The sequence below is a fragment of the Amblyomma americanum genome, chromosome 9 (assembly GCF_052857255.1).
Source record: "Amblyomma americanum isolate KBUSLIRL-KWMA chromosome 9, ASM5285725v1, whole genome shotgun sequence".
Lineage (NCBI taxonomy): Eukaryota > Metazoa > Arthropoda > Arachnida > Ixodida > Ixodidae > Amblyomma > Amblyomma americanum.
The window spans coordinates 85,314,611-85,341,030 of NC_135505.1; the positions used below are offsets into that span (position 1 = coordinate 85,314,611).

Here is a 26,420-nt window from a genome sequence, read left to right on the forward strand (position 1 = left end):
GATGGGGCTATTTTTAGTCATGCTCATTTTAAATTCGCTCAATAATATCGCTGCTCCTATAATTTACAGCACAGGAAAATCTCCTGCTGTTGAAATGTTTGTGTGTTTATTAAAACAGTGTTAGAGACAGGAATGAATGGGGACAAATACCATATTTACACGATTGTAAGCTGACCTATTTTTCAAAAGTTGAAAACACGAAGTGGGGGGGTCGACTTAAACTCGAAACCAAAGCATCAGAGATATCAGGCATGCTACAGCGTGGTTGCATTTTTGCTGTGTGGCTCCGTCGCATCGCTCTTGGTGCTGGCCTTGAGCAGCTGCTATATCAATGCGCAGAACCAGCATCCCCATGCCGCTCGCGGCGTCCGGTGGCGGCAGTCGATAAGCAGCAAACTGGCACCAGCCCACTCTCCACACGTGGCCGCAGACTGCATCTGCTGATGAGCGGCAACGGCTGATAACGCATTTGCTTTTTACTCTTTCTTTTTACTTTCAAGCGCACATTCGTCACTCTAAGGAGCTTTGATAGTTGATGGAAGGGCCGCTGTTCCAATCCTGGCGGTACCCCCCACTCGGAACCGCAGTTCCACTAGGGAGAGTCGATAGCTGACGGAAGAGCTGACACTGCTCACACGTAGTTTCCTTTTGGCTCTGACGCATTTGACTATTGCCGGCCGCGTTTCACAAGTTTTTAATGTAGTCGTGCTTTGTCAGTTGTGCTCCGGGTCCGGTAAGCGACCAGCGCTCGTTCACAGCTACATTCAAGATGGCTGTCATTCTTTACGCCGACGTAATGAACTGCGCGCCGGGCTGCAAGTTGGACGTTCGCAATGGGTGGTACAGTTGTAGCACCTGCAGCGGGGCAAAATTTTCAGCTTTTCCACGTGATGTCGTGAAGTGGCTGTTTGCGAAGTGCAGGATTTCGCTGCATGACGATGTTAGAACGACGAGCTGTGCGACCGCAGCAGCGATCACGACAGCAGCACTAGTAAGGACGATGGTGCAAGTGTGGACGCGAGTAGTCCATTGACTAATACATTTTCGTCGTGGTATATGCCCACGGGAGCTCCCGCGCATGGCAGCCGATAGCAGCTTGTGATAAGCGGGGACCGCAGGATAATTCTATTGGGTTGTATTATTAAAGGCCAAGCATAAACGTCCGCCAAGTTTTTTTTCCTTATTTCAGAATTGTGATGTAGAGGGATCAGTGGACTTACAATCATGTAAATACGGTAGGTTTTCAGCCTCAAATTGATACGTCTTGTGTTAGTTTGCAGGTTTCAAGAGTTCTGCGTTGTTTGGAATGAAAAGTAACAAAAAAGTTCACCAACATCTCAGTTGAGTTTCCCCCTTCAGGTGGTTTGTTGATGATGAAATCGGGGTTTCTTGATGACCCGGTGGTTCTAACTCGCAAACATTCATGTTACTCGAGGAAAGGAGAAGGTTAACTATTTATTTACTACATAAGTAAAACAGGAAACAAAGCAAGGAGAAAACTATTTACATGACTAAACCGTTGATCAGACGAATTCAGCCCCCATTCAATCCAGAGCGCTTGTTTTTAAATCCTCTGTCTCTGCCCGGGTTTTTAAACCCTCTGTCTCCGCCCTTAGCGCGGACAGCCACCAATAAGATTACAAGCGACACACCTCACCAATCAGTGGTTAGGGAAAGAAAAATAAGGTTTCCGCCAACTAATCACAGATTGGGGAAAGAGTATGGGTTAAACATTTGGGAAAGGAGAGGTTGCAATAAAATACAGAAACAGCACAAACGTGACCACCCTCTTCCACGGCACCCACGTCACAGCGGTTACCACTTTCCTAACATATGTTTTCTCTTTCGCACACGCAACAAGTATATGCCGACGAGACGATTACTGCAGGGTTTTACAGAACACACCGAAAGAGAAGAAGACAGTCTTTACGGGAATAGTGGGTTTCCGGTCACACGGCTAATACTCAGCCGTATCTCGTGCATTCCCGAAGCCTCAGCAACCCCTTGACAACGCACACATGTCGACACCTTTACATGGTTAGACTTCTTAAGACGGGCTGTGCCTGTGACCGCGCGGAGGAAATAAGGACGTCCGCCGCAAGCAGGGGAGGCCGGGACGGGACGGGTCCCTTTGTTGACGACTTCCGACCCCACTGGAGCGGCCTTCCTTGCGAACACAAGACCAACGAGTTCACGGAAAGGTCAATGAACTCCACAATCTCCATCGCCGTTTTTTAGCAGATTGTGTCTGCTGGTTATAAATGCTGTAATATTTGTAGACTATTAGGTCCACACCATTTTTTCTCTGTTTTTGTTGTCAGAATATCAGCTGTTTGTGATTATTTCACTTTGATTCAGCTATTCAGCTATAGAAATGTCCTTGGAAACTACAGACGAATTTTGATTCTGCCAGTGTTTTCAAAAGCCTTTGAAAAAATGCTTCATCAAAGAATGTCAAATTTCCTTAATAAATTTAATCTGCGAACTCCATTTCATTTTGGTTTCTGCAAAGGCAAATCAACTGAGCTTGCTTTACTCCAACAAAAAGAGTACGTTATAAGGCAGCTCGAGAACAGAAGCATTGTTAATGGAGTTTTTGTGTATTTTTTTAAGGCTTTTTACCTGGTAAATCACAAAATCTTGCTAAATAATTTGCAGTGCTATGACATCCGAGGAAAAACTATCAAGTAACTTTTATTTATCATTTAGACAGCAAGTGGTATTAATTGATGGTATACAGTCTGAACCGAAACCTCTTTTATGTGGTGTCCCTCAAAGGAGTACACTTGGGCCTTTACTGTTTATTAATTACATAAATGATATTGTCATTATTAGTAATAGTGCAAAGTTTGTCATCTGTGGTAATGATACGGGTCTATTTTTTGCTGGTAATGGCATTCATTACCTTATCTATCAGTGTAATACCACAATGAAAGCTCTGGAGGATTGGTCCACAGTTTAGTGCAGGTAAATGAGTGTAAGCCTAAACAGGTCATGTTCAGGTGAAAAAATACTCATACCATCGCATGAAGATATTATTTTAAACTTGCGTCCTGTAGAAATAGTGGAACAGTTCAAATGTCTCGGGGCGATATTTTCATGAAGTATGTCATTCGACTATCATGCTAATCACGTGTTGCAAAAAATTGCTCAAATCACTGGTGCAATAAGAGATTTAAAATATATCCTTGCTACACAAATTAAAATGAAAATTTACAACTAAATCTTCACATTTAAATTATTACCAGTAAGTCTGGGGCACTGCAACATTCACTAATCTTGAACGTATTTATTTATTCCAAAAAAGTATCTTCGACATGCATATAATTCTTCGTACCGACATCCGAGTGCAGCTTTTAGCAGTTCTGGAGTGATGTTCTGTATAAATATCGCCTCACCATCATCTTTAAAACTCAAATTAGGAACGACGTAACTAACCTCAGGCATAGCAGTGTGGTGCTTCGGGTGTCGCGGCCAGGTAATCGCTTATTTTTGGAGGCCATTGACCACGCTGCGGTCGGGGCGCATCGACACGATATCCCTGCAGACCCATACATCGGTAACGACAGTTGCGGTAGACGTGACCGGGCCCGCCGCAGTGATAGGACAGAGGGCGATAATCGGCGGTACGCCAGACGTCGCTCTTCCGAGGGAGAACCTGAGAAGGGTGAGGTGGGTGTGGTTGGTGGTGAATGTGGCCAGGTGTATCCGGGTGACTTCGAGGCGGCGGTGGATGGCGAACGGCTGCAGCGTATGTCATCATCTGGGGTGTTGTGTTCGGGTGAAGAGGGGCTGGCGGCGTGAGCGCCTGTTGGACCTCTTCACGAATAATGTCCGAAATGGAAGAAACGTGCGGCGACTCCGGGGCTGGAAAGAGCTTTTGAAGCTCTTCGCGTACGACGGTCTGGATGGTTTCCCGAAGGATGTCGTGGCTAGAAGCATTGACACCGCTGGTAGACATCAGCGACGGCGGACGCTCGTACTGTCTGGATCTCATGTCGAGCATCTTTTCCATCGTAGTGGCTTCGGAAACAAATTCGGCGACCGTTTTGGGCGGGCTTCGAGCTAACCCAGCAAAGATCTGCTCCTTGATGCCCCTCATGAGAAAACGCAGCTTCTTCTCTTCAGACATGTTGGGATCAGCCCGGCGGAAGAGCTTCGCCATGTCCTCGGAGTAAACGAGGACGGTCTCGTTTGGTAGTTGGACGCGTATCTGGAGGAGCAGCTCGGAATGTTCTTTCCTGAGGACGGTGGTAAAAGCCTGCAAAAACTGAGTCTTGAAGGAGCCCCATGTTGTTATTGTGGCTTCTCGGTTCTCAAACCAAATACGAGCTGCACCCTCCAGTGAAAAAAACACGTGCTGCAGCTTCGAGTCGTCAGCCCACCTGTTGTATTGGGCTATGCGCTCGAACTTCTCGAGCCAGTCCTCCGGGTCCTCACCTGGGAAACCTTGAAAGGTGGGTGGTTCGCGTGGCTGCTGCAGCACGACAGACGGCAAAGGGATGACGGAGGTGTTTGTGGGCACTGATGGTCGCGCTGAGGTCAGTTTTCTGGCGGTCGGACGAGACTGCAGAGGCCCGCAGTCCTTGCAGCCGCTGGCTACTTTGATGGGTGGGCATAACTTCGCCTCTCAAGGTGTCAAGCGGGCTGGAGTCCTGGCTTCTTGGAGGGGTCCTGAGCATGGGGTGCACTACCCAGCATCTCCTCCAAAATATCACGCGTGAATGCGGTGATCACTGAACACAGGAACGCAGGATCCGACGAACGTCTGCATCATAGCTCAAGATCGCTCACACCTCCGCTTCCTCTTCTTCGAGACGGCGCGTGCTTCAGGACAGCACTAAGCGAAAATGCGCAATGCACTGTGTCAGTATGTCATTCGACTATCATGCTAATCACGTGTTGCAAAAATTCCTCAAATCACTGGTGCAATAAGTGATTTAAAAGATATCCTTGCAACACAAATTAAAATGAAAATTTACAACTCAATCTTCACATTTAAATTATTACCAGTAAGTCTGGGGCACTGCAACATTCACTAATCTTGAACGTATTTATTTATTCCAGAAAAAGTATCTTCGACATGCATATAATTCTTCGTACCGACATCCGAGTGCAGCCTTTAGCAGTTCTAGAGTGATGTTCTGTATAAATATCGCCTCAGCATCTTCTTTAAAACTCAAATTAGGAATGATATAACTAACCTCAGGAAATTAGCTGAACTAAGGAAAAAACATTAGGCTATCCAACAAGACATGGCGAGGAATGGATAGTGCCAACACCTCCACTGAACGTAGGAAAACAATGCTTTCATTACACTCTTCCATTTCTTAACAGTTATGCCCTGATTAATTTCGATTTGTTTTCTTGTTCGCTCCAAGAACTTCACACATTTTATTTAAATAACATAGCTTAAGTTTACTTCTGTGTGCACATTGCTGTTTTGTGTGTTCTTTGATGATTCCTTGATGTCTTTGTCTTCGTTTTAAAATTGTGTAACTTTCAGTGCTGCCTCCCTACTGAGCATCAGGTTTGTAGACCTGTAAAGCTGCTCATTGGCAGATTTGTTCTACAACGCATTCATCTGTATTGTTATATGGGAAAATAGATTGATTGATATTTGTTGCATTGGTGCTCCTGGCTCATCTATTCATGTAAGGCATTAATGATAATGAGCTGCCATGGTCTATGGTTATTGAAATAATGCTGTACGTACTGCAGACGAAACATGCTGTAATCTTGTACTGTATTGCAAAGCTCCTAATTTAGGTCAGTTGCGTGAAATTTCCAAGTGCGCGTGAGCATTTACTGCATTTGCCATTACAAAATGTTGAATGTTTTCTGGCTGTTTGTGAAACTCGCTTGGCATATTGTCGATTAAAATTCAAAAGCAGTGCAGTTCTTTGGTATAGCCTGCTTCAATAAGGTGCTGTTATTTTTTTGTTACTATTATACTTTGAACATGCACAGACATCATTGTGCCTTGCATCCAAGACAGAATTTTTATTGTTCTCTTCATCTCTCGGTGCTGTTCCTCACAGCAAGGCCATTCTGACTGATCGCATTGCTTTAACAGTGGCAGACCGACTTGGTGTAATAAAGGAGTAATTACTCCTTGGCATCAACCTAAGTGGACCCTTCAGCTGCAAAAAGAAACCGATACAGCCTCCGCGGAAACCTTGCAGTTAAAGAAAACGTCCTGGTCCATGGTTCGAACCTGGGACCGCCGCGTCTCCGGAGCGGTTGCTCTACCAACAAATTTTTCCTTAACTACGAGGCATCTGTAGAAGCTGTACAGCTTTCCTTTGTAGCCGTAAGGCTGCGCTTGTGTCAGTGCCAATGACTAATAACTTCCTTATTACAATCTACTTCACCTTGGGGGATTTTCCTCATTCATTTGACGAACGTGTCAGTTTTGTTGGTTGCTTTGGAAAAAATTTATGAATTTTTTGTTCTCCCAACAACCGCCCTTTTACATACACATACCCTTGTATACATCAATTCTATTAACGAAGTATCATAACCTTCTTGGTAAATTAAAAAAGATAACACCTGTTTTTCTATTTGTTGCACAATGTGCAGTCCTCTCAATGTTTTCCACTGTTGTATCTGTGGGCCACTGTATTGCATGTACATATTTCTTTTTGTATCTGGCTGCTTATTCTTGTATGAACGTGTTAAAGTGTAACATCCCTCCCTGTAATGACCTTCAACTGAGGGTTGACAGTATTCCTAAATAAATAAATAAAATATTCTTTGAATCTCACACACAGTTGCACTGCAAGTGCTGCCTGTCCTTTGTGGCTAATTTTTTGTGGGCAGCACTGTGGGGCATACACACAGGTGTTGGTCTGATCGATTTCAGACACTATGAAATGCATACTCATGCTACCATCTTTTTCATAGTTCCGAGGTGGACTGCCTGACTGGGGTGTCAACGGCTGTTCATTCAGGTTCAAGTAAATGACGTATATATTTATCCATAACTGCACTTAGGTTTGAGGAAGTGAAATTGGTGTCCTACATTGTAGACTGCCTTGCACCATGTGTACTCAAAGAACGATTACAAAGCCAGTCTCAGTTACAAAACCAACTCTTTACACATGATGCCCTATCTCTGACTGCATAAAGGGCACTTGTTTTTCAGTTCTGCTGACACATGATTTCATGATAAAGGAAGAGGCTGGTAAGCAGCGGCATGAAGGTCATGGTTCTCGCTCTCTGTTTTAAAATTGAATAGACAAAACAAAAATTACTTCTGGCTCTGTGCAATGCAAGACTGGGGGTTTCCAGCGTACGCCCCACAACCTTGAAATGCATCATCACAGGTGATGAATGCTCACACACTTGCTATAGCATAAAAGCACGATCCGTTTACACCACACAATGATTGGGTCCTCCTCCGATCAACTTTGGACCACCATTGTAGTTGTGTGCTGAAATATGCTGCAGTGTAACAGTGCACAATGCTTGCAGTCTAGTGTCAGTATGCTTGTGACACCACTTTCTGGGACGTTATGGACCTTTGGTGCTAAGTTGGCAGCCAGAGGACACATGGGTACGGGTACAGTTTTGGTATGGATGAGCATTCTTGTATGTTGAAGTCATGTGCATCACAGTTGGCTCTTTGCCTGCATTTGAGTGAGCTGGTATTGCTCTGTGTAGTGCACTACTCTGCAGTTCAGAGTTGTATTGTTGCCATTAAACACAACTCCTGACAGGGACTCGAAGGCTTTTTCTTTGTTGATTATGGCAGTGCTGACAGAGAAAGAATGGATAGTCGTATATTTATATTACAGGTGTGGAAAAACCATAATATCTGAACTAACATAATCAATCAATAAAAATAAATATTTAGTAGTAAATAACAGGAACGACATTCCTGCACATATTGTTTAGAAGTTCCCAGAGCAAGGCATGTGGAGGGACCTCTGAAAATTTACCTTTTAAGTGTCATGGGAAGAGTACAAAGGCATCCTCTGCATCATTTATAGTGTGGGCTGGTCACCTTTGGACTCTGCGAGGTATGAACTTGCTGTGGAATTCTCTTTGTGGACTTTCCTGCATATCGCACGTGATGAAAACTGGATGGCCAACCATTCTTTTTTAACAGTCAATACGTGAATGCCTGCGTTCTTTCTCTGTTTTATCCGTAACGTGATACATGCTTAACACCCACGCCCATGACATTCGTTCGGTCATCTTCACAACTCTTGTAGCATGAGCTACGCTATCTCTGGGGAAACTAAGATCTTAACGAAAGCCCACTTGTAGACTTTCGCATGGGGTTTCTGAAGAAAGAGGAGGGGGGGTCATGTCACTGGCAGTGCAAGCAATAGTGTGAATATCCCGCCTATTGCATGGTGAATTGTAGTTAATGCACATCTGACATGTCCATAGGAGAAGGCGAGTCTCTTCCGACATTGCTTTTGGATACCAACTGACTTGCCACAGGTTATATCCTTTTGTTTTCATTAGTGGTCTCACTGTTTCAATACCAACATGCATTCCCCTTGTTTACGTCCACATTGTTCTTCCAGCAGGCCGAAATTGTGTGTTCGTCACTGGCTGTTTGCTGTTTAGGCAATGGAGCCACCTCATAAGCTGTCACCGCATTTTTTTTCAAAGGGGTGGGGGAAAGCATCCAGCGCACCAACCACTTATCCACCGCAGCGTGTAAACCCATAGCGGAGGGCTCTGGAATAATTTCGACTACCTGGGAGATCTTTAACGCACAGTGACAATGCACAGCACACGGGAGCCTTTTGCGCTTCGCCTCAGTCGAAATGCCGCCACTGCGGTCGGGTTAGAACATGGGGACTTCGGCTCATTTGCCCAGCTGCGCACTAACCACTTAGCCACCGCAGCAGGTAAACGCGTAGTGGAGCGTTCCGGAATAATTTCGACCACCGCACAGTCACGACAGATTCGGTCTTGTTCACGCCTTAACCTCTAAAGCTGCAAAAATGTATAGATGCAATTGCAGACTAATGTGCTTCAGTGAAACTTGCCGGAGTTATTTTATTAAGCCGGCTACTTCAACACTTGCATCTGTGAAACAAGTAAACGCAATACAGGCTGGAACGGATATCAACCTATCTAAATTCATTAAGTGTGTTTGTCTTCAACCATGATGATATCACTGACTCAGTCTCCACTGAGCTTTCCACACTATTTCTCTTGTAGCGTGCTTTAGCAAAAGACGGCAGGTGCATAGAGATCTTACCATTCGCAGTTCTTGGATGGACGCATTCTTCTGTGTCCTTAATCGCATAGCAAATGCAACAGTTAGTTCTTTCGAGTTGCTGTGAAACGTGCGTTCTTTTGTGAAATCTGTAGCAGTATGTCTGAATACAGTTCACGGTGTACTATTGTGACTTGTGGCAGCTGATGAGCCATATCCCGATGGCTGTAGCTAGCAGCTTGCATCGAAAACTGGTAAAAACAGCCACTAGTTACTGTATATCACTAGGCTTTTTTTGTATATGGATGTTATCCCCTTGTGCATGCTCGCATGACATACAACTCTAAGATCTATTTTCCGTGTTCTAATAGCCACGTCCCAGGATTGAAACATGCATGCTACCCTTTGATTGCACGAAATGATCTACTTTAAAATGCAGGGATACCTGCCATATTGAACGATGCTGGTGTACGTTAGAAGTTAGCACTTATAATGATCATTCCCCGCATTTAGCTGTTTGGTGCTTGGCTGTCTGTTTTGTTTGAAACCTGCTTTGTGCCAGGCTGCTCACTGGTTGCTCGCCACCCACCGGGCTATGGGGAACCTGCCCAGTTTGTATGTGTGCGTACATGCACGTACATGCACCTAGCAACCTGCCGACAGTGACAGGTTCGCAAGAGGTTGCGCATTAAGAGACCCAAGCAAACCAAGTCGCACCAATAGCAGCAGCTGCCATAGCAGGGCAGTGACACTTCGCCTAACAGCTCTGCCACTGCACCAGGAGTAGTACGAGGGCTTCTAGGGATCTATGAATGTAAAGTTGAGAATGACCAATTCCTCATATATGGACATTGACCTGTTATAGCTATCCGAATAGCTACCTTCCATGTGAAAATTAAAGTGGTAGAGCACTTCAATCGCATTTAGCCTTAGTACGCTGAATGTAAACTAGAGAATGACCCATTCGGCATATATGCTTATTAACTCAGTAACCCTCGTGTGTCCTATCCAGTTTTTTTCCAGTAGCAACACAGTGAAAGTTTTCTTCCAGCTTGTAGGCTTAGTCATGGGAGCACTTCTGTAACTAACATGTGCAGGTAATGGTACTTTACTGCTCGGGTTCAAGCTGCATATGACTACATATTATCAACTGTACTTCCAAACTGGTCTTGGAGATGACATCCACAAGGATAACTTTGCTTTGAAATGCATAATGCGTGTTGTGCTGATAAAATAGGCAACAGCTTCAACATGTATGATGTGCAATTTAGGTTGCACTCTGATGGCTCGTGGCACTTCCTTGAAGTGGTGGATCTGAGTTTTACCTTAGCCAGGTGTCTGCGTCAGCGTTCCCTAGATGCATCACACCACGGCGCTCGTATGTATGGGAGTCGTCTCTCTGCTGACATGGGCTTATCGCAAGGTTAAAGGTATTCTTACATTTTTATGGCTGCTGCTGAGACATTAAGGGGCCATGGTACTTGACCACAATCAATATTCTCTGCCTGACCCATGCACAAGTGGTTGCAGTTTAAACCCTGCTTTGTGTAACTGACACTTTTCATTGTGTACATTCTGCTTTTACGTGTTTTATTTTTTAGGCAAATCAAACATATTAGCCGGAGATGGTCTGCTAGATGATAGAGGAACAACCTGCTTGGACAACTGCTGCCAAACTACGCAGATAATATCCTCAAGCTTATATCCTTTCAAACTGCGAGTCTGATGCTCTGAATTTCTAATGACTCTGTGCTAACTTTGGCACATCAGAATCCCTCTGGGCAATTTGTGACAAGAAAATGAGGTCTAGATTTGCAGTGCCTATATACTGCTGAGGACCACTTCGGAGTTTATGGTTACTGTCTTTGGTTGGATTTGAGATCTGTTCATTGCTTATACTTTTGGCTGTGTTAGGCTGTATTGATTGCAAGTTTTTTTTTTCAGCCAGGATAATCTGCTGATCCTGCGATAAACAGGTCTTGCAAAAATACAAGGCTAAGGAAAGCAAATTGTTCCCATTTTCCCCTAAGTACTTAATCAGTTACGTGTCCTGGGAGAATTTCGGCCGAATGGTCTTCTTGGGTGCTGGCAAAATGGACTCTACGTTCATTTATTCTCACATGTATGCATTTCATGGGATCTTAATCACACACCCAATCATGGAGTGAGTTTGCTGTGGTGTTCAACACAATCGGGCAGCTTTAATATGGCAGGCATGAAAAGGCAATGCTGCGTTATGTGCCGCATAATTTAGTAATGGAATTATGGAAAGTCATATAACTTTTTATACCTTCCTTCCTTGATGTATTGCAGACTATTGGGCACAAGGCATTTAACAAAACCTGGAATCAAATCAAATCTTTATTTTCCATCAGGTGCTACAGATGGAGGGGCTACGGAAAAAAAGCTGTCACTTGGCAGCTTGAAAAATCTGCAGACTCACATATAAGGCAGCGTCTAGACAGCACCAGAGCATAAACAAGCATAAAGGACAGTTCAAAGCAGAAAAGACTATCCCTTATAATATGACTTATCCTTATAATATCACTTATCCCTGTTAGACATGACGAATCTTGTAGCACTTGAGAAACGGACAGAATGAAGTGAACAGTGCATATGCTAACTCTCAATTACTGTTTGTCTTACGAGTTGTAGCTATGTTGACACAATAATAGTGTCTGACGGGAGTGTGTCACTGAAAGTATATCGCTTGCAAGTGAAAAGTGATACAGGAAGTGGTCATCACAAATGAAGCTCGACAGCAATTACCCAGCATGACATGCTTTGAGTCACACTGTTTATTTATTTTATTAAATTCTAGAGGCTCATGCACTGTTTGATATCAATGCACGTTAAAGAACTCCAGGTGGTCAAAACTTCTGGAGCACTTCACTGTGGCGTCTTTCATAGTCTGAGTTGCTTCGGCGCGTTAAACTCCCATAAACATAAACCATCTTAACTTTGGTAAATGGTGCGCTATTGAATTTTTTCGCCAGCAGAATGCGAACTAAAATAAAATAAGACTTGCACACTTTGTGCACAAAAGTGTGTGTGTCATCCATTTTCTTTCCATGCTTGTCTTCCTGAACATAAAAATTAAGCATTGCACCATTTAAGTACGTTAAGATGAAAAATGCACAATGTGTGTTGTCTTATCGTGCTACATGTGTCTTTGTCAATGCGACAAATTATGCAGCACGTCACTTACTGAAGTATAAATCTAATGCAGCCTTGCACACGGCACACTGTCGTGCATATTTCTGCTTAATGCGTGGTCACGTTTCGCCTTCTCGCTTGCTGCTGTTTTGGGTGGCTGACCAGCAGGGACACGCCTTGAACCTCTTGTGAGTCCAGGTCGCCGGCGTGCCAGGCTTGTTGGCTGAACCTTTATCTTTCTGCCACTTTGCCTGTTCACTTGAGCTGCTGCCTTTAGCCGAAGCATCAGTGCATAGGCACCGCTGCTGGTACTGACGCTTTTCACTCCAGCAGCCAAGTCTTTCACCAGTGACAGATAAGAAGGGCTCCAATTGGCTAATGCGTGGACCTTGCGTATAGCCTGCTCCAGGGCCTTGCATGCCTCCTCCTATTCCTGCATGATATTTGAATAGAAGTAAATACTCATTCAGTGCTTACATTTTTAGCTGTACCAAAAAGGAACATTATCACAAAGTACTAACCTTTGTGATTCGTATAGAAGGCACCTAGCATTTTCAAAATGATGAATTTTTACGGCACAAGGTCGGCTTTGGCTAAAGAGCGCCCTGGCATAAGGTGTTTTCAACGTGTCAAGGTGGGGTCAAAGACCCATTTCTTAGGCATTTCACCCAACTTGTATGTGCTTTATCACCAGTGGCTGCCCGATGGCACTGGTGTGCGAACCCCGCACCTCCCGCATGCGAGGTGGATCCACAAACCACTAGGCCACCGCTGCGGTACCATTTTCAAGCATGCAAGCTTTTTTGTCATAGCATTTCGCATGTCTCACTTGCCACATGTGATGCAAGCATTGAATGATGTAAAAAGTACCTCAGTATACCTCATGAGTTGTGCTGCATGGAACCGCTCCTGATAAAAGCTGGCCACTGGCAACACCAGCTTCGTCTTGTGGTGCTTCTGGCACCTCGCAATGGTCTTGCTCCACCTCCACCAGAAGCTTGTCACTGGATGTGCACGCTTGGCTTTTTTGGCTGTAATTGTGATCATCTGCTGTGAGAGGAGGAGGGGGCATTTCTACCTGCTGGGCTGTTGCAGGGGTGCAAAGAACGCTTGTGGAGGGCATCTGTCTCCAAGTGCCAGCTGTGCCAGAAGAATGCAGTCTGCGGTTGTCAGCTGCGGGCCGTTTGGGAAAAGGCCACCAAAGGCCTTTTGCACAGCTGCACACCTTGGTTGCCTGCCCAACAGCTGCACAGACCAACATCAGCATTGACTTCATAGTAGTGAGTTCTAGAAGAACTTTGAACGGAGAAGACATTCTCTCCTTTTGGAGTGATGTCTTCTTTCGTCCCTTCTGTCATTTTCTCGAGCAACTGCTCGCAAGTGGTTCGATGTTGACCTTCTCATTGGTGGGCATGTTGGAGAAGTTTTGTTTCAAATTACTTCTCCCATGTTTTCATGATGCTTTCGACAAGGGACACAGCAATGTATGCCTTGGTCCTGCTCAGGACAATGTCTTTGACTATCCTGATGGAGGCTTCCGAGTAATTGTTTGTATTATGCCCCCTTGTGACAATGCCCTGACGATGGAAAAGCACCCACTCCTCCTGATCAAGGAACTTGGATGCTCGCTTGATGTAGCCCTGGTGGCAAGTGGTCACAAATGCCTTTCTTTGGCTGCCTCCAGCTCATCCTTGCTGACTGCATAGAGAACCTGAAATCAGATTGCGAATAATTATAACTGTTGCCATGTTGAAGAGGTCAACTCTGCATCGTCGTGACCATCAGCCTGACTACGCCCACTGGAGGACAAAGATCTCTCCCATATATCTCCTGTTAACCCTGTCCTGTGCCAGCTGCGGCAACCCTATCCCCGCCACAGACTTCTTGAATATAAAGTCTGTATATATATATATTATATATATATACACGCACACATGTAACAGCCAACTAAAGCATACTGTCCACTGTGCATCCCATGAGAACACTTGTATGGCTCCCTGTTAGTGTGCATGTTTGTTCTGTGTGGTCAGGATGTACTCACTAGAGTAGCCAAGGACCGCCTGACCTACCTTACTAACTGATCGAATACTTAGCTAACTTCTCTAAGCAGGTGATGACAGTGAACAAAGAATGCTTAGCTAGAAGAGGGCGAAGAGATGATGCTTCCAGGTCTGCAGAGGCGTGTAAGCTAGCGGAGCAGTACCTCAAATTGCAAAACTGCGCTGCTTATCCAGCAGTGCCATCGTCGCATCATGCCCCTGGCTTCCCTACTTGGTTATTTTTAACTTTGACTGAATGTAACCCGCATTCAACGAGCCGTGGCTTGCATGCCAGAAATATTTATTTATTTGTTTCGTTGCTATCAGGGCCGTTGAGGCATTACAGATAGGAGCTACTGACCTCTGAGGTTAGTGTGCTTTTATCGTTTTTTTCTCCTCGGCTTAAACCAAAAAGTCCAGCTCCTAAGTATACAATATTTTTCAAACAGACTGCACGGCTTGATGGGTTCAGTCCTTATGCCAAAATCCTTATTTCTTATTAAAATCCTTAAATCCTTATTCCAAGCATGATACCTTGATTACTACTACCTTGTGCAAAACTTCCATATCTTCTGGAAGGCTGCCATGAACTGTTGGCGCTTGTCTTTGGGCACATTCCTTGGTGTCGACGTCAGCCGGTGCCACTCTGCTTGCAGGACGTGAAAATGACATAGTAGCTGGTGCGGTGATGGTTATGTTGCATGAAGGGCATCCTTTTCTGGCCGCGAATTGTCCGTCATGAACACAGCCCGGGGCCTGTAAAATACATGTACCAAAAGATCATAAATTCCCTCCTACTTGAATGTCACACACAAATTTTACTGCCAGTGCTTTGTTCACTCAAAAAAGGGATGTTGCCACCTTATTTCCAACCACAAAAGTGCTGTGTGCAGTAAAACTGGCCCTTAGTGTGTACATCTAAAGCTCTGGTTTTTTTTTTCACAGACAGAACCATACCTAGCTTTTATTCTACATATGCAAGGCTTGAAGTTCAGCAGTGAACAGGACACTGTAAGCATGCACACTCTCATCACAACAGCTGCTCTCATATTAATTCAGACACAGGGATTGCTAGTGTCATAAACACTAACCTTTTGTATCTATGAATTAAGGGGAGGGGCTCAGGATATTGACGTCGTCGATCAAAGAAAAAGCTTGTACTGAGGAACCACCCTGGCACCTATTTTCCTGCCAATTAAACTTAAAAACGAAACATGCAGCCACATCCATAATTACTGGAAGAGACTTCTGTAGAAGTGTATGTACCTTCCCTCTCTTCATAGCCTCCTTCTGCATCACCCAGTTCAAGAGTGCAGTTTTGGTTTTGCTCAGCAGTTACCAGAAGTTTCCTCTTCTGTTTTTGCTATGAAAACATTATAGAAGTGCGTGTCTATCTCGGGTATTTATTTCAACTAAATCTTCCACCTACCTATGCAACTATGTACGCAGTGTATGGTATGTGTGGTCACAAATACATAAGGCCCTTCGTTTTTAGGTAAAATCCAATTTCACCTGAGTCTTGCACTCTAAACAAATTCCTTAAAAATTGGATTTAATTCGATTTCTACCTCACAATGCATCTTTCAGCGAACATTGTTTTCCAGCGCACAAAACTGAAGACACCGCAGGAAAATTAGCAGATATCTTGCACTGATTCCAAAGAGGTGTCTTCAATTTACTGACAGTCTGAAACCTTTTCAATACTCTTTATTCATGATTCCCCTTAATTTGAGGACAAGTTAGAAAAGACGCCCAAGTCAGCATCCAAAACATAATAGCCAGGCATCTTACTGGCATCATTGTACCAAGTACTAACTGCACTGACATCCTGCTCAGGTCTCTTACGAGTTAAAAATGATTTCTGCAATGTTGAATTACTGTTTTTGCACTGTACAGAAAGAGGCAGGCCTTGCATAGATCTGGAAGAGCCACTCTGGGAATGGTAATAAATTCTAATTGTAATAAATGAGCAAAAAAAATCTGACTGGTGAAATTTTTACTGCAACTTGCAGTTCCATATAGTTTGTGATAATAATTGCCAATAATAAACCATGTTATGTCCAAATGGTGATTTGTCTTGCAGCAGAAAATATCCTGAAAAACCCGAAGTTATGGAACATTTTGCTGCATAAACTGAATTCTATCCGAATTCAAGGAAAAAGAATATCGGCCAATTTTTACCTCTCCAATGTGGGAAAAAATCAAATCAAAACGAAGGGTGCTGCATATATACTGTACATTTATAAAGACATGCTGCAGAACATTATGTGTCCGCTAATAGCACTGCACGCAGACAGAAAATTCCCTGTGGGAAAAAGCATGAATTTTGTGCATTAAATGTATTGTATACTTGAGACCACCTTGCCTAAAGTTATAGAATTTTTGAAGTGTAGAGTGTTTTCCTTTCAGCAACGTTTGTCATATTTTATTGTAATTTGCACTGGAAAAAATTCTTAGTAAAAATCTTCTAAGCTCTCTGTTACAAAACCATTGTGGAATCAGGCACTTTGGACACTAAGTTTTCTGTTGCACACAACAAAAATTGGCCTTCAAAATTCAGCCTTCAGTCTCTTTAAAATCTGTGGACTTGCTGTCTGACTAGTATGACCAAAGAAAGACCATTCAAATATGTAATTTGCAAAAGTAGTTTACCAACACAGAGCTAGCCCACCCCTGTAGGAAGCATGTCACTCGAAGAAGCACAAGCATTCTATTTAGTTCTGCACACAATCATACCTTTCTGTTTCCTTAGCATGTTGGATAGTGGTGCTTCAGGAGGAAGAAGGCCAGGCTGTAGCCTTCAGTGTTCTGGGCACTGTGGAGGAGTACTGCAGTCGGCACTGCACCTGCCTTTGTTGGTGCCAGCAGCACTGTGATTGTGGTTTTGATCGTATCGCAAGATGCCGTGCAGTCCACAAAAATTACGTTTTGCGCCGAACCCATGGCCTGCATTTGACGCATATATGGTGTTGCGATGACCACTGCCCTGTAGTCGTCTTTCGTTGTTGTGCGGACATCAATCCCTGCATAATGAGCGCACACATTATCTTATTTGAAATGTTCAGGTATCATACTATGAAACGCAATGCAAAATTTCTGCGAAGACGACTATCAATTTGTTTCCTTTTTAAGAAAAGAGTAAAAAGGTATGCATGACGAGGTGACCATGTGTTTCTTTGCATAGGCATCCACATTTCACTGCTTCTCGATAATTTTAGTAGCACAATTTTCTGAGGAGCATGCTTGAATGTTGTTGAAAACAGCTAAGAGAATAAAAGTGCAGTCTCGAGTTCATTTCTTCTGTTATGTTTTTTTTTCACCCTGTTGCCAATGAAATATACCCAACTGGCCAAACTTGCCACCTGGCCCACGCTGCATGTATGGGAAAATGGCACAAAATGTATTACCTGACAGTGCAGTTTGTTCAGTCTATTTTACTCTAGATTGTTGTGCAAAAATAGCCATTAAATGTTGGCAGTGCTATGAGGCTTTCACTCCTTGCATTGAGTAATGATGCATGGGCTTTATTAACTTAATGTTGACTTTAGATGATGGGTTCAGCTTTGCTAACATAAGGTTGAGTCCATACTTTCCATGCTGAATGCATGCTTTTTAGGGACTGGGCAGTTTAATATTCAACAAGCTGTTTTGTACAATAGAATATATCAATTTCAGTAGCACCATGCTGAGTTTCTCAGTTATACTATATGCAATGTTCCCTTTGTAATGAGACATGGGACAAGGGCCTGTCCCATGTCTCTCCAATTAATCCTCTCCTTAGCCAGCTGCACCCACCCTTTGCCTGCAAACTTCTTAATCTCATCCACCCACCTAACCTTCTGCTGCCCCCTGCTACGTTTGCCTTCTCTTGGAATCCACTCCGTTACCCTTAAGGAGCAGTGGTTATCTTGCCTTCGCATTACATGCCCTGCCCAAGCCCATTTCTTCATGATTTCGACTAGGATGTCATTAACACGAGTTTGTTCCCTTACCCACTCTGCCCGCTTCCGGTCTCTTAACGTTACACCGATAATTTTTCTTTCCATGGCTCGCTGCGTTGTCCTTAAGCCGAACCCTTTTTGTAAGCCTCCACGCTTCTGCCCCGGCGGTGAGTACTGGTGAGATACCATTATCATCATTAGGTTTCAAATTGACCGAATGAGATTAATGATATATGGAGAATGATTCTAGGTGAATTATAATCCATGCGGATTGCACCATAGGTGCTTTTATGTGACATCTGGTGGCTAGTATTTGAAGCAAAACATCTTTGTATGCAGTACATATTGTTTGAATTTATTTCCCTCATTGCTTTCCAATAGTCTTAAGATGAGACAGTCGCACAGCTTGTGAGTAGCATTAAACGATGCAAAGGACATCTTTGGCATTTTAAAAAAGACTTTCTGCACGAGCACTTAATTTTTTGTGTCAGTGCTCAGTGGTCACGTTGCACTCAATCGTCTTGCATCTGCTGAGAACCTTATTTTCTGACCATATTGTCATAATGTTGGCTGTTTTGCTCTCGCCATATCACCAGCTTAGAATGCAATTATACCACTCCTCTGTGTTCTCTGTTTCTGTCTACCTTGCAGCCTTTCTACAATTTTTTCACTATGCTCCTGGTTTCTTTCGTTTTGTATTCTGGGTGGTCAGCAGTTGCCAAGAGCTTGTCAGCACTTTTTCTGGAAAAATGTGTTAAAGTTTTCTTCGAATCATCCTCATTTGTGCCTAATTAGAACTTATTATAATTATTATAATGTGGTTGGTGTCACTATCCCATGGATCTAATTTTGCCTTCAACATCACTGCGCCGTGACCTTTTGACCACGTCAAGTCTGGTGTGTGCATTCATGTTTGCGGGCAGTGTTGTAACCCTGGGGTGTAAAGACAGTGTAAATTTCATCACCTCTTTTTGAGTCATAATTATATCCTCAAACAGTGTACGGAGTGTTAAAGTCTTCACCTGTTAGTATTTGTGCTCCAAGAAATGAATGACCATTTACTCATTCAAGACTGGTCACACTGTTGTGGGTCGAGTTTGAACAGACTGTAGTATCAGTGATGATTTGTTTGGGCGCGTGAGTACAACAGCTCTTTCCTGCTGACTGTTGCACCACTTGTTCAAGTCAAATGGTGTTTGGGGAATGTTGGCCCTAATGTATACAGCAGCTTTTCCTGGCGCTTGTTTATCAGGGATGGAAGGGCACTGGGATGCAATATATCCCGCGATAGTATGCAATAGATTATTTTCCTCGGTCAGGAATGCAGCTTGCCATATAATAACTTTGTTTTTCCCCATCTTTATGAGAGGGCCCTCTGCAGATCCAATGTTTAATCTCTTGCTAATTTTTGTTGACATTTCTGGCCATGTTTAAAAAGTTGTGACAGTTGCACAAGGGTTTTTTATGCTACCTTCCATACTGTTGTGCTAGCGGTAGGTTTACGTTTAGGAACATTCACTGACTTTCAGAATCAGAATCATGTTTATTTATACAAGAAGGAAATACAGCCTGGATAAATGTATACAGAAGGAGGACCCGTAGTCAGTGACTGTACTGGGACCTCCTGCCTTACTGATTGCAGGCACCTCTTCCTGTCGATCTGAACTTTCCATGTGCCATTCTGCTATACTGTTGCAGCTGTTCGCATGACTGATAATGCAGCAGTTTGTGTGAAACACATCGATGATTGGATAGAGATAAAATTTCTGTAATAAAAGCTGAAATTTGAAGACAGCAGATGCTGACTCAAAGCAGTTCTTTGTATGCGCATTGCTCTTGCTGCTGGAGAGTTTTCACAAAAGATACCTTTTGGGAACTGCTGATCGCGAGCACCTTCAAACTCCATTTCTTCTAAGGCGAAAGATAAGTGAAATGCAACAGAAATGAATTTTATGTGAAGTTATGTTCAGTCAGCGTCATCATCAGCTTGACTATGCCCTCTGCAGGACAAGGGCCTTTCCTATACCTCTCCAATTATCCCAGTTCTGTGCCAGCTGCAGCCACCCCATCCAGACAAACTTCCTAATCTATCTGCCCACCCGACTTTCTACCACTCCTTGCTACACTTGCCTTCTCTTGGAATCCACTCTGTTACGCTTAACGACCATTGGTTACCTTTCCTTTACATTACATGCCCGGCCCATACCCATTTCTTCTTGGTTTTGACTAGGATGTCATTCACTTTCATTGCTCCCTGACCCGCTCTGCTCTCTTCCTATCTCTTAACGTTGCAACTATCATTTTCCTTTCCATTGCTCACTGCTTTGTCATCAATTTAAGTTGAACTCTTTTTGTTATCCTCCGTGTATAATTCCCCATAGGTGAGTACTGGTATTATACAGCCATTATATAAGTTTCTCTCAAGGGATATTGGTAAATTGTCATTCTTGATTTGAGAGTGCCTGCCAAATGTACTGGACATCATTCTTGTTGTCCTAGTTATTTCATTGTCATGATCTGGATATGCAGTCACTACCTGCCCTGAGTGGGTGTATTTTCTTATCACTTCCAACCATAGCTCGGCAAAATCACCACTGCTTACTCAGGCTCACAAGAGTTTTGCCACCCAATCTTCTTACTCAGGCTCAGGCTAGCATAGGCCCAGGCTCTCTCTAACTCATGAACTCAAAATCATTTAGGCTCACAACTCTTCAACTTCCGACTCTTCCGGGCAGCCACTCGTTACAACTTGTGACTCACTTAGACTCGCGACACATTTGGGCTCGGTCATTTAGACTCGCAACTCATCTCAAATCACACACACTCATTTCAATCCATGACTCATCTGGGCTCACTCATATTGACTCATGACTTATTTGGGCTCGCTCACTGTTTTGACTCGCGACAAACCTGGGCTCACTCATCATGAGTGGAATGCCCATGATCCAACAAGATGCATGACAAGAGACTTCCACTCAGTGACATAGTGGAACTCCATGAAAGCTTCCAACACATCCTCACGTGGCTCATCACCACACCCTCAGCAGCGTAAACTAGCAAAGGAGAAGGGACAAAACGCTGTCTGCCTCGCTTCCGGGGAATCCTCTTCGGTAGCCGTCAGACATCACCAAGCTTCCTCACCCTTAAGCATCCTTGGTCATGGCAGTAAATAAACAAATTAGCAAATGAAGAGGAAAAAAAATAGGAACATAATTTGAGCCTGGGTCCAGACTGATGACACGGATCATGACCTGAATGTGAGTCCGCTAACCTATGCCTCCAACAACTCGCTGCCTATCGTAAACTGCTGTTCCCTTCCGAGGCTGTTGAACACTACTTCCCTGACGGGTATACCGGCTTCACCAAAAGTAACTAGACAGCGGGGTTTGCTTCTCAGCCATATAGTGAAGCCCTTGTGGCACCCCTGAAGAGATGAAATGGTCTCGAAAGGTGAGCACAGGGGTTCTGCTTACATTGCAGAGGATTAGAGCTTTGAGGCGCCATAACACTTTGAAATCCAGGCTTTTGCCATGGCTTTTCAAAAATCTTAACTTCACAGGCAACAGCAATGGCAACAATTGACAATGCACTAGATCTTTCTTGCTAGTTCTATAGTGGCGCTTGAAGGGCTCAAGACACCATAGAAAGACACTACTGCGCATGTCGTAAATGACAATTCATCTCTTCATGCAGGCAGCGTTATTGAGTTGTGGTTACACAGGATCCAGGAAAAGCAGACAGCATCAGTCGTGCTGGTGCACATATGGCAGTGAACATAGCCGTGCTCACAGTTCAGCTGCATTATGAAAATCTACGCCTTCCCACAAATTAGGCAGTACGCTGAAGATAGATGAGACCAGCCGCGGCAAGAGAGAAGTACTCATTAGGGCCATTACTTGGGGGCAATCAAATGCTGGTCGGCTGCTGCAATCGTGCAGCATAGTATAATGCTCGCATCTTCTCAAAATTGCTGCAGGCCATAGCCATTCGTTGTGCAGTTTGCGCCCGTGTAAACTTATCCAGGATAGTAAGGCACACCAGTGCTAGGTCCATGCCACACATGTGATCTTTGAGCATACTGAGCTGCAATGTGGACACGTGCGTGGAGAATAAATTCCCAGTCCATCATAATGGAACCTTTACTTCCACTAGCAGTAAACCATTAAAAGGTAATCTAAAACTGCATAGCATATCCAATGCAGTGCTTTTATTTCAATCTGCAGTGAAGTGCCCATTGAACTTTCCTGCTTTTTTTTATCCGCATCATGGAAGTTTCTATTCCTTGTTCTCAATGACACTGTTAAAAGCAACTAAATTGTGTGCTTGTAACTATTGTGTATGTAGCGCACAGTTGTCCAGCCATTTGCTACCCTTAATTCTTTGTGTTTTCAGCTCCTAAGTTTAGGGGAATCCCCCAAGATGGAATATATTTGTAATAAGGGAGTGATTACCCATTAGCATCTACACAATCTTAGCCTTACAGCTACAAAGGAAAGCTACACAGCTTCAACAGAAACTTCGTAGTTGAAGAAAATTCGTCCAGGTCGAGGTTCGAACACTGGACTACTGTCTCATCACAAGAGTTTCTCTACAAACTGAGCTAACTGGAATTTTCGCTGGCATTTATCATAGTGCTCTGCCTTATTTTGCACATTACCTAAATTCATGTCGATTTTATACAAAAGGCTTCCTTAAGATTACATCCAATGTTTTCACTGCAAATTTATAAGTGGCAACTGAGAAAACGAAAATTATGGACTGATTGAAAAAACTAACTTGGGTTCTCACAAACTACAACGCTTGGAGCAGAAGCAGATGGCGTAACCAATTAGTTCTTCAACACCTTTCTTTCTCCTTTCATTGTTATATCCTGTTCCTGCTCTGTTACGTGCAGTTTTCTTGATAAAATGTGCATCTGGTGGTCATTCTTTTGGCAGCCAGTCAATGCTCCACGCGTGCTCATATAAATGTGGGGTGTTTGTCATTGTGTTATGTTTTCTTTTCAGGCATGTAATGAAGGCTATGGTGTTTAGCACACAGTTAGCCATGCATTGGACTGGGTGCTAGTTCACACTGCTTGCACAGAATGCTGGAAAGCTCAAAATTATAAAAAGTCGCTAACTACCACACAAGGCTATTCAGTGATGTGGGAACTTCGACAGCGCTTTTCAGCCAGCATAATGAACCGGCACTGACAACAGTTGTCCCATCAGATATCTAACTAGGAAATGACCATCGAGCTGCAGAGGTATCCTAGCAGGTGCAGCAGCAAAGCATCGCAACTTCGAATGTCATACTCACGCATGGCATGGATACTACTTGTTGGAAACATGACTGTATTGACTAACACAGTGACACATGTAGCAAGGATCATATTGGGCAGTTCCGTATGGAACCCTGGTACGCGTATTAAACGTGGTGGAAAACACTAACGGAAGAGTGTGAAGGGCACTATGTAAGTACACTGTATGAATTGTATCAAGAGAAATGGTGGGTGCGTTGCGCTGCCTTGAAGAACTTGACACCCTGAGGGGTGGACATACAAGCAGTGCAGTCCAATGCGTTCTAAGGAAAGCTATACAGCTTTCACGGAAGCGTCACGAAGCAAATTTTTCTGTGAAGCTTATGTGAAAATTGTACAGCTCTCGTGTGTAGTTATACGACTGCACCAGCAATTCTTGAGGAGCTAGGTGAATGGAGGATCAATTTAAAAAGCAGAGTGATAAATACGCGATAGCTTCCAGACTATGCCATGTCTGTAAAACCCTGCAACGTAGAATGAATGCTCAGTGTGCTGTGCTGTGTTGCCATGTGAACCCACCAAGCATTGTCAATAAACACTTTTATTGACTCTGTTGTGGCTATCTTTTTGTCTAACATGCCGTTGTTTTAATCATCGAGCCCCATCGTCGAACGGCGTTCGCCCGGTGTGTGCGTTGGTGATATTGTGTGCTCTTTACTGACGTCCACGTGAAGAGTCCATCCGCCGGACTTACTAACATAAATAAGTGCACTGCTTAAGCGAAAATGTAGGGGAATATAAATAAATACGCGCACTGCGTAAGCGAAAACGAAGGTGCTAAATGCTTTCCATGCATTAAAACCTAGCACAGTAGTGACCTTGCTGAATATGCAGGATGCGTATTGCGGCAACGTTAGGCCCGCAATTAGTAGAGTTCCCTCGGCGCAATAACTCGAATTCTCGTACTGTCATTCTTGTAAGAGCTCACCGCGTTAGTCCTCCCTCCTGGACGTCGCCATTTTCATTTTGTACCGTTCATTTGCGCGAGCGTCGTCATGGGCAACGTGACAATCTCTTTGAAGGCTTTTGCTCTTTTAGTTCATATGTGCAATTACTAAATGTATTTCTCGCTGAATTATTATGCTAGTACGGCGCTTGCTTTAAAACATTTAAACATAAAATGTCACATGACAGTCTGCGTTGAGGTAAGGTGGCTAGAGTGCCCTAGTTGAGGCTATGCGTGTATCGACTACACCCGGCTAGGCCCGACAGACTTGGGGCGCGCTGAATGAAATGTGTTGTAAACGACGTTTGACTTGCTAATGCTCCTGATTACTGTTCTTTTCGTGCTCCGATGCGCCTGTCGTGTGCTTTTTTTTTAGTTGCTCTTGAGGCTAATGAACCATATATGGCTGTGCTCAGACAGACATCGTTGCAGGGCAATTTCCTCGTTCGCTGCAGAGCCGACGAACCTTCCACGCAATGAGCATCATAATTGGTAAGTCCAGCAAGGCGACTGGTAGTTTTGCGGAAGAAAAAGCTTGTGGGTGTTTAAAATTATTGATTTCTCGAATCTCAGCATACTTGATTGTCATGGTGGAGTTCGGTACCTGCGCTAATGGTACCGTACCGCAGAAGAAGGTTCCTAGTGGCACATCAACAGGACCAGATGGTATCCCGATTATGTTGATAAAGAAGTTAGGACCAAAATCCAAGCAAACATTAATACAGGTAGTGAACAAAATGATAGTGGATGAGAAAGTCCCCGATGAATGGCGATTAAGTAGAATGAACATGATATATAAGGGAAAGGGGGACAAAGCAGGCGTAAGTAACTATCGCCCCATAACAGTGACATCTGTGGTTTACAGGGTGGTGATGCAAATTATAAAGGATAGACTGCAGGCTTGGGTGGAGAACGAGGGGGTGTTAGGGGAAATACAGAATGTGTTCCGGAAACAAAGGAGGTTGGAGGACAATCTATTTTCATTGACACAGTGTATAGAAATTGCGGAAAAGGAACATAGGCCCTTATTGCTAGCATTTCTGGATATTAGGGGAGCCTATGACAACGTTACTCAGGAGCATTTGTGGGACATATTGGGCACATTGGATGTGGAAAATGGAGTAATATTTTAAAAGATATATATATAGAGGTAACAGAGTGCTCATAAAATGGGGAAAAAAATGTATCAGGGCCTGTAGAGATACAGCGGGGGCTTAGACGAGGATGTCCTCTGTCCCCTTTGTTGTTCATGTTGTACCTGCAAGGTTTGGAGGCCAAGCTAGAGGGGAGCGGACTAGGCTTCAACCTATCTTTTTTCAAGCAAGGGGAATTGATTAAACAGACATTACCGGGACTAATATACGCGGACGATATAGTGATAATGGCTGACAACAAGGAAGACCTGCAGAAGTTAGACATATGCAGTACAGAGGGAGATAGATTAGGCTTCAAGTATGGTAAGGAAAAATCTGCAGTCATATTTAATGAAGAGGGCGGCGAGCATAGAATACAGGAGTTCGTGCTAAAAGTAGTGAATGAGTACAAGTATCTTGGGGTGTGGATAAATAACAGTGCTGAGTATCTGACAGAGCATGAAAAATATGTAATGGATAAAGCTAGTAGGAATGCAGCTGTCATAAAAAATAGGGCACTGTGGAATTACAATAGGTATGAGGTGGTAAGAGGGATCTGGAAAGGGGTGATGGTCCCTGGCCTGACCTTCGGTAATGCGGTCCTGTGTATGAGGCAAGATGTTCAAGCAAGGCTAGAAATTAAACAACGGGGAGTAGGGAGGTTAGCTTTGGGAGCACATGGCAATACACCAAATCAGGGGGTACAGGGTGATATGGGA

General features: G+C 43.8%; 1 protein-coding gene and 1 pseudogene across 1 annotated transcript; one reads left to right on the plus strand and one right to left on the minus strand.

The window, feature by feature from the left end:
• LOC144103480 (uncharacterized) overlaps positions 1–26,420 on the plus strand; it is a 49,529-nt pseudogene that overhangs the window by 8,644 nt on the left and 14,465 nt on the right.
• LOC144105611 (uncharacterized) lies at positions 11,505–24,595 on the minus strand. Its single transcript, XM_077638734.1, has 5 exons — positions 24,551–24,595; positions 17,116–17,402; positions 14,929–15,135; positions 13,221–14,051; positions 11,505–12,773 (listed from the first exon to the last, which is right to left on the minus strand). The coding sequence occupies exons 4-5, from the start codon at positions 13,653–13,655 to the stop codon at positions 12,768–12,770; spliced, it is 441 nt and encodes a 146-aa protein (XP_077494860.1). The 5' UTR covers positions 13,656–14,051; positions 14,929–15,135; positions 17,116–17,402; positions 24,551–24,595; the 3' UTR covers positions 11,505–12,767.

Bases quoted from the DNA above. Each gene is read 5' to 3' on its own strand.
- LOC144105611 (XM_077638734.1), bottom strand. From the start codon at position 13,655: ATGTCTTCTCCGTTCAAAGTTCTTCTAGAACTCACTACTATGAAGTCA.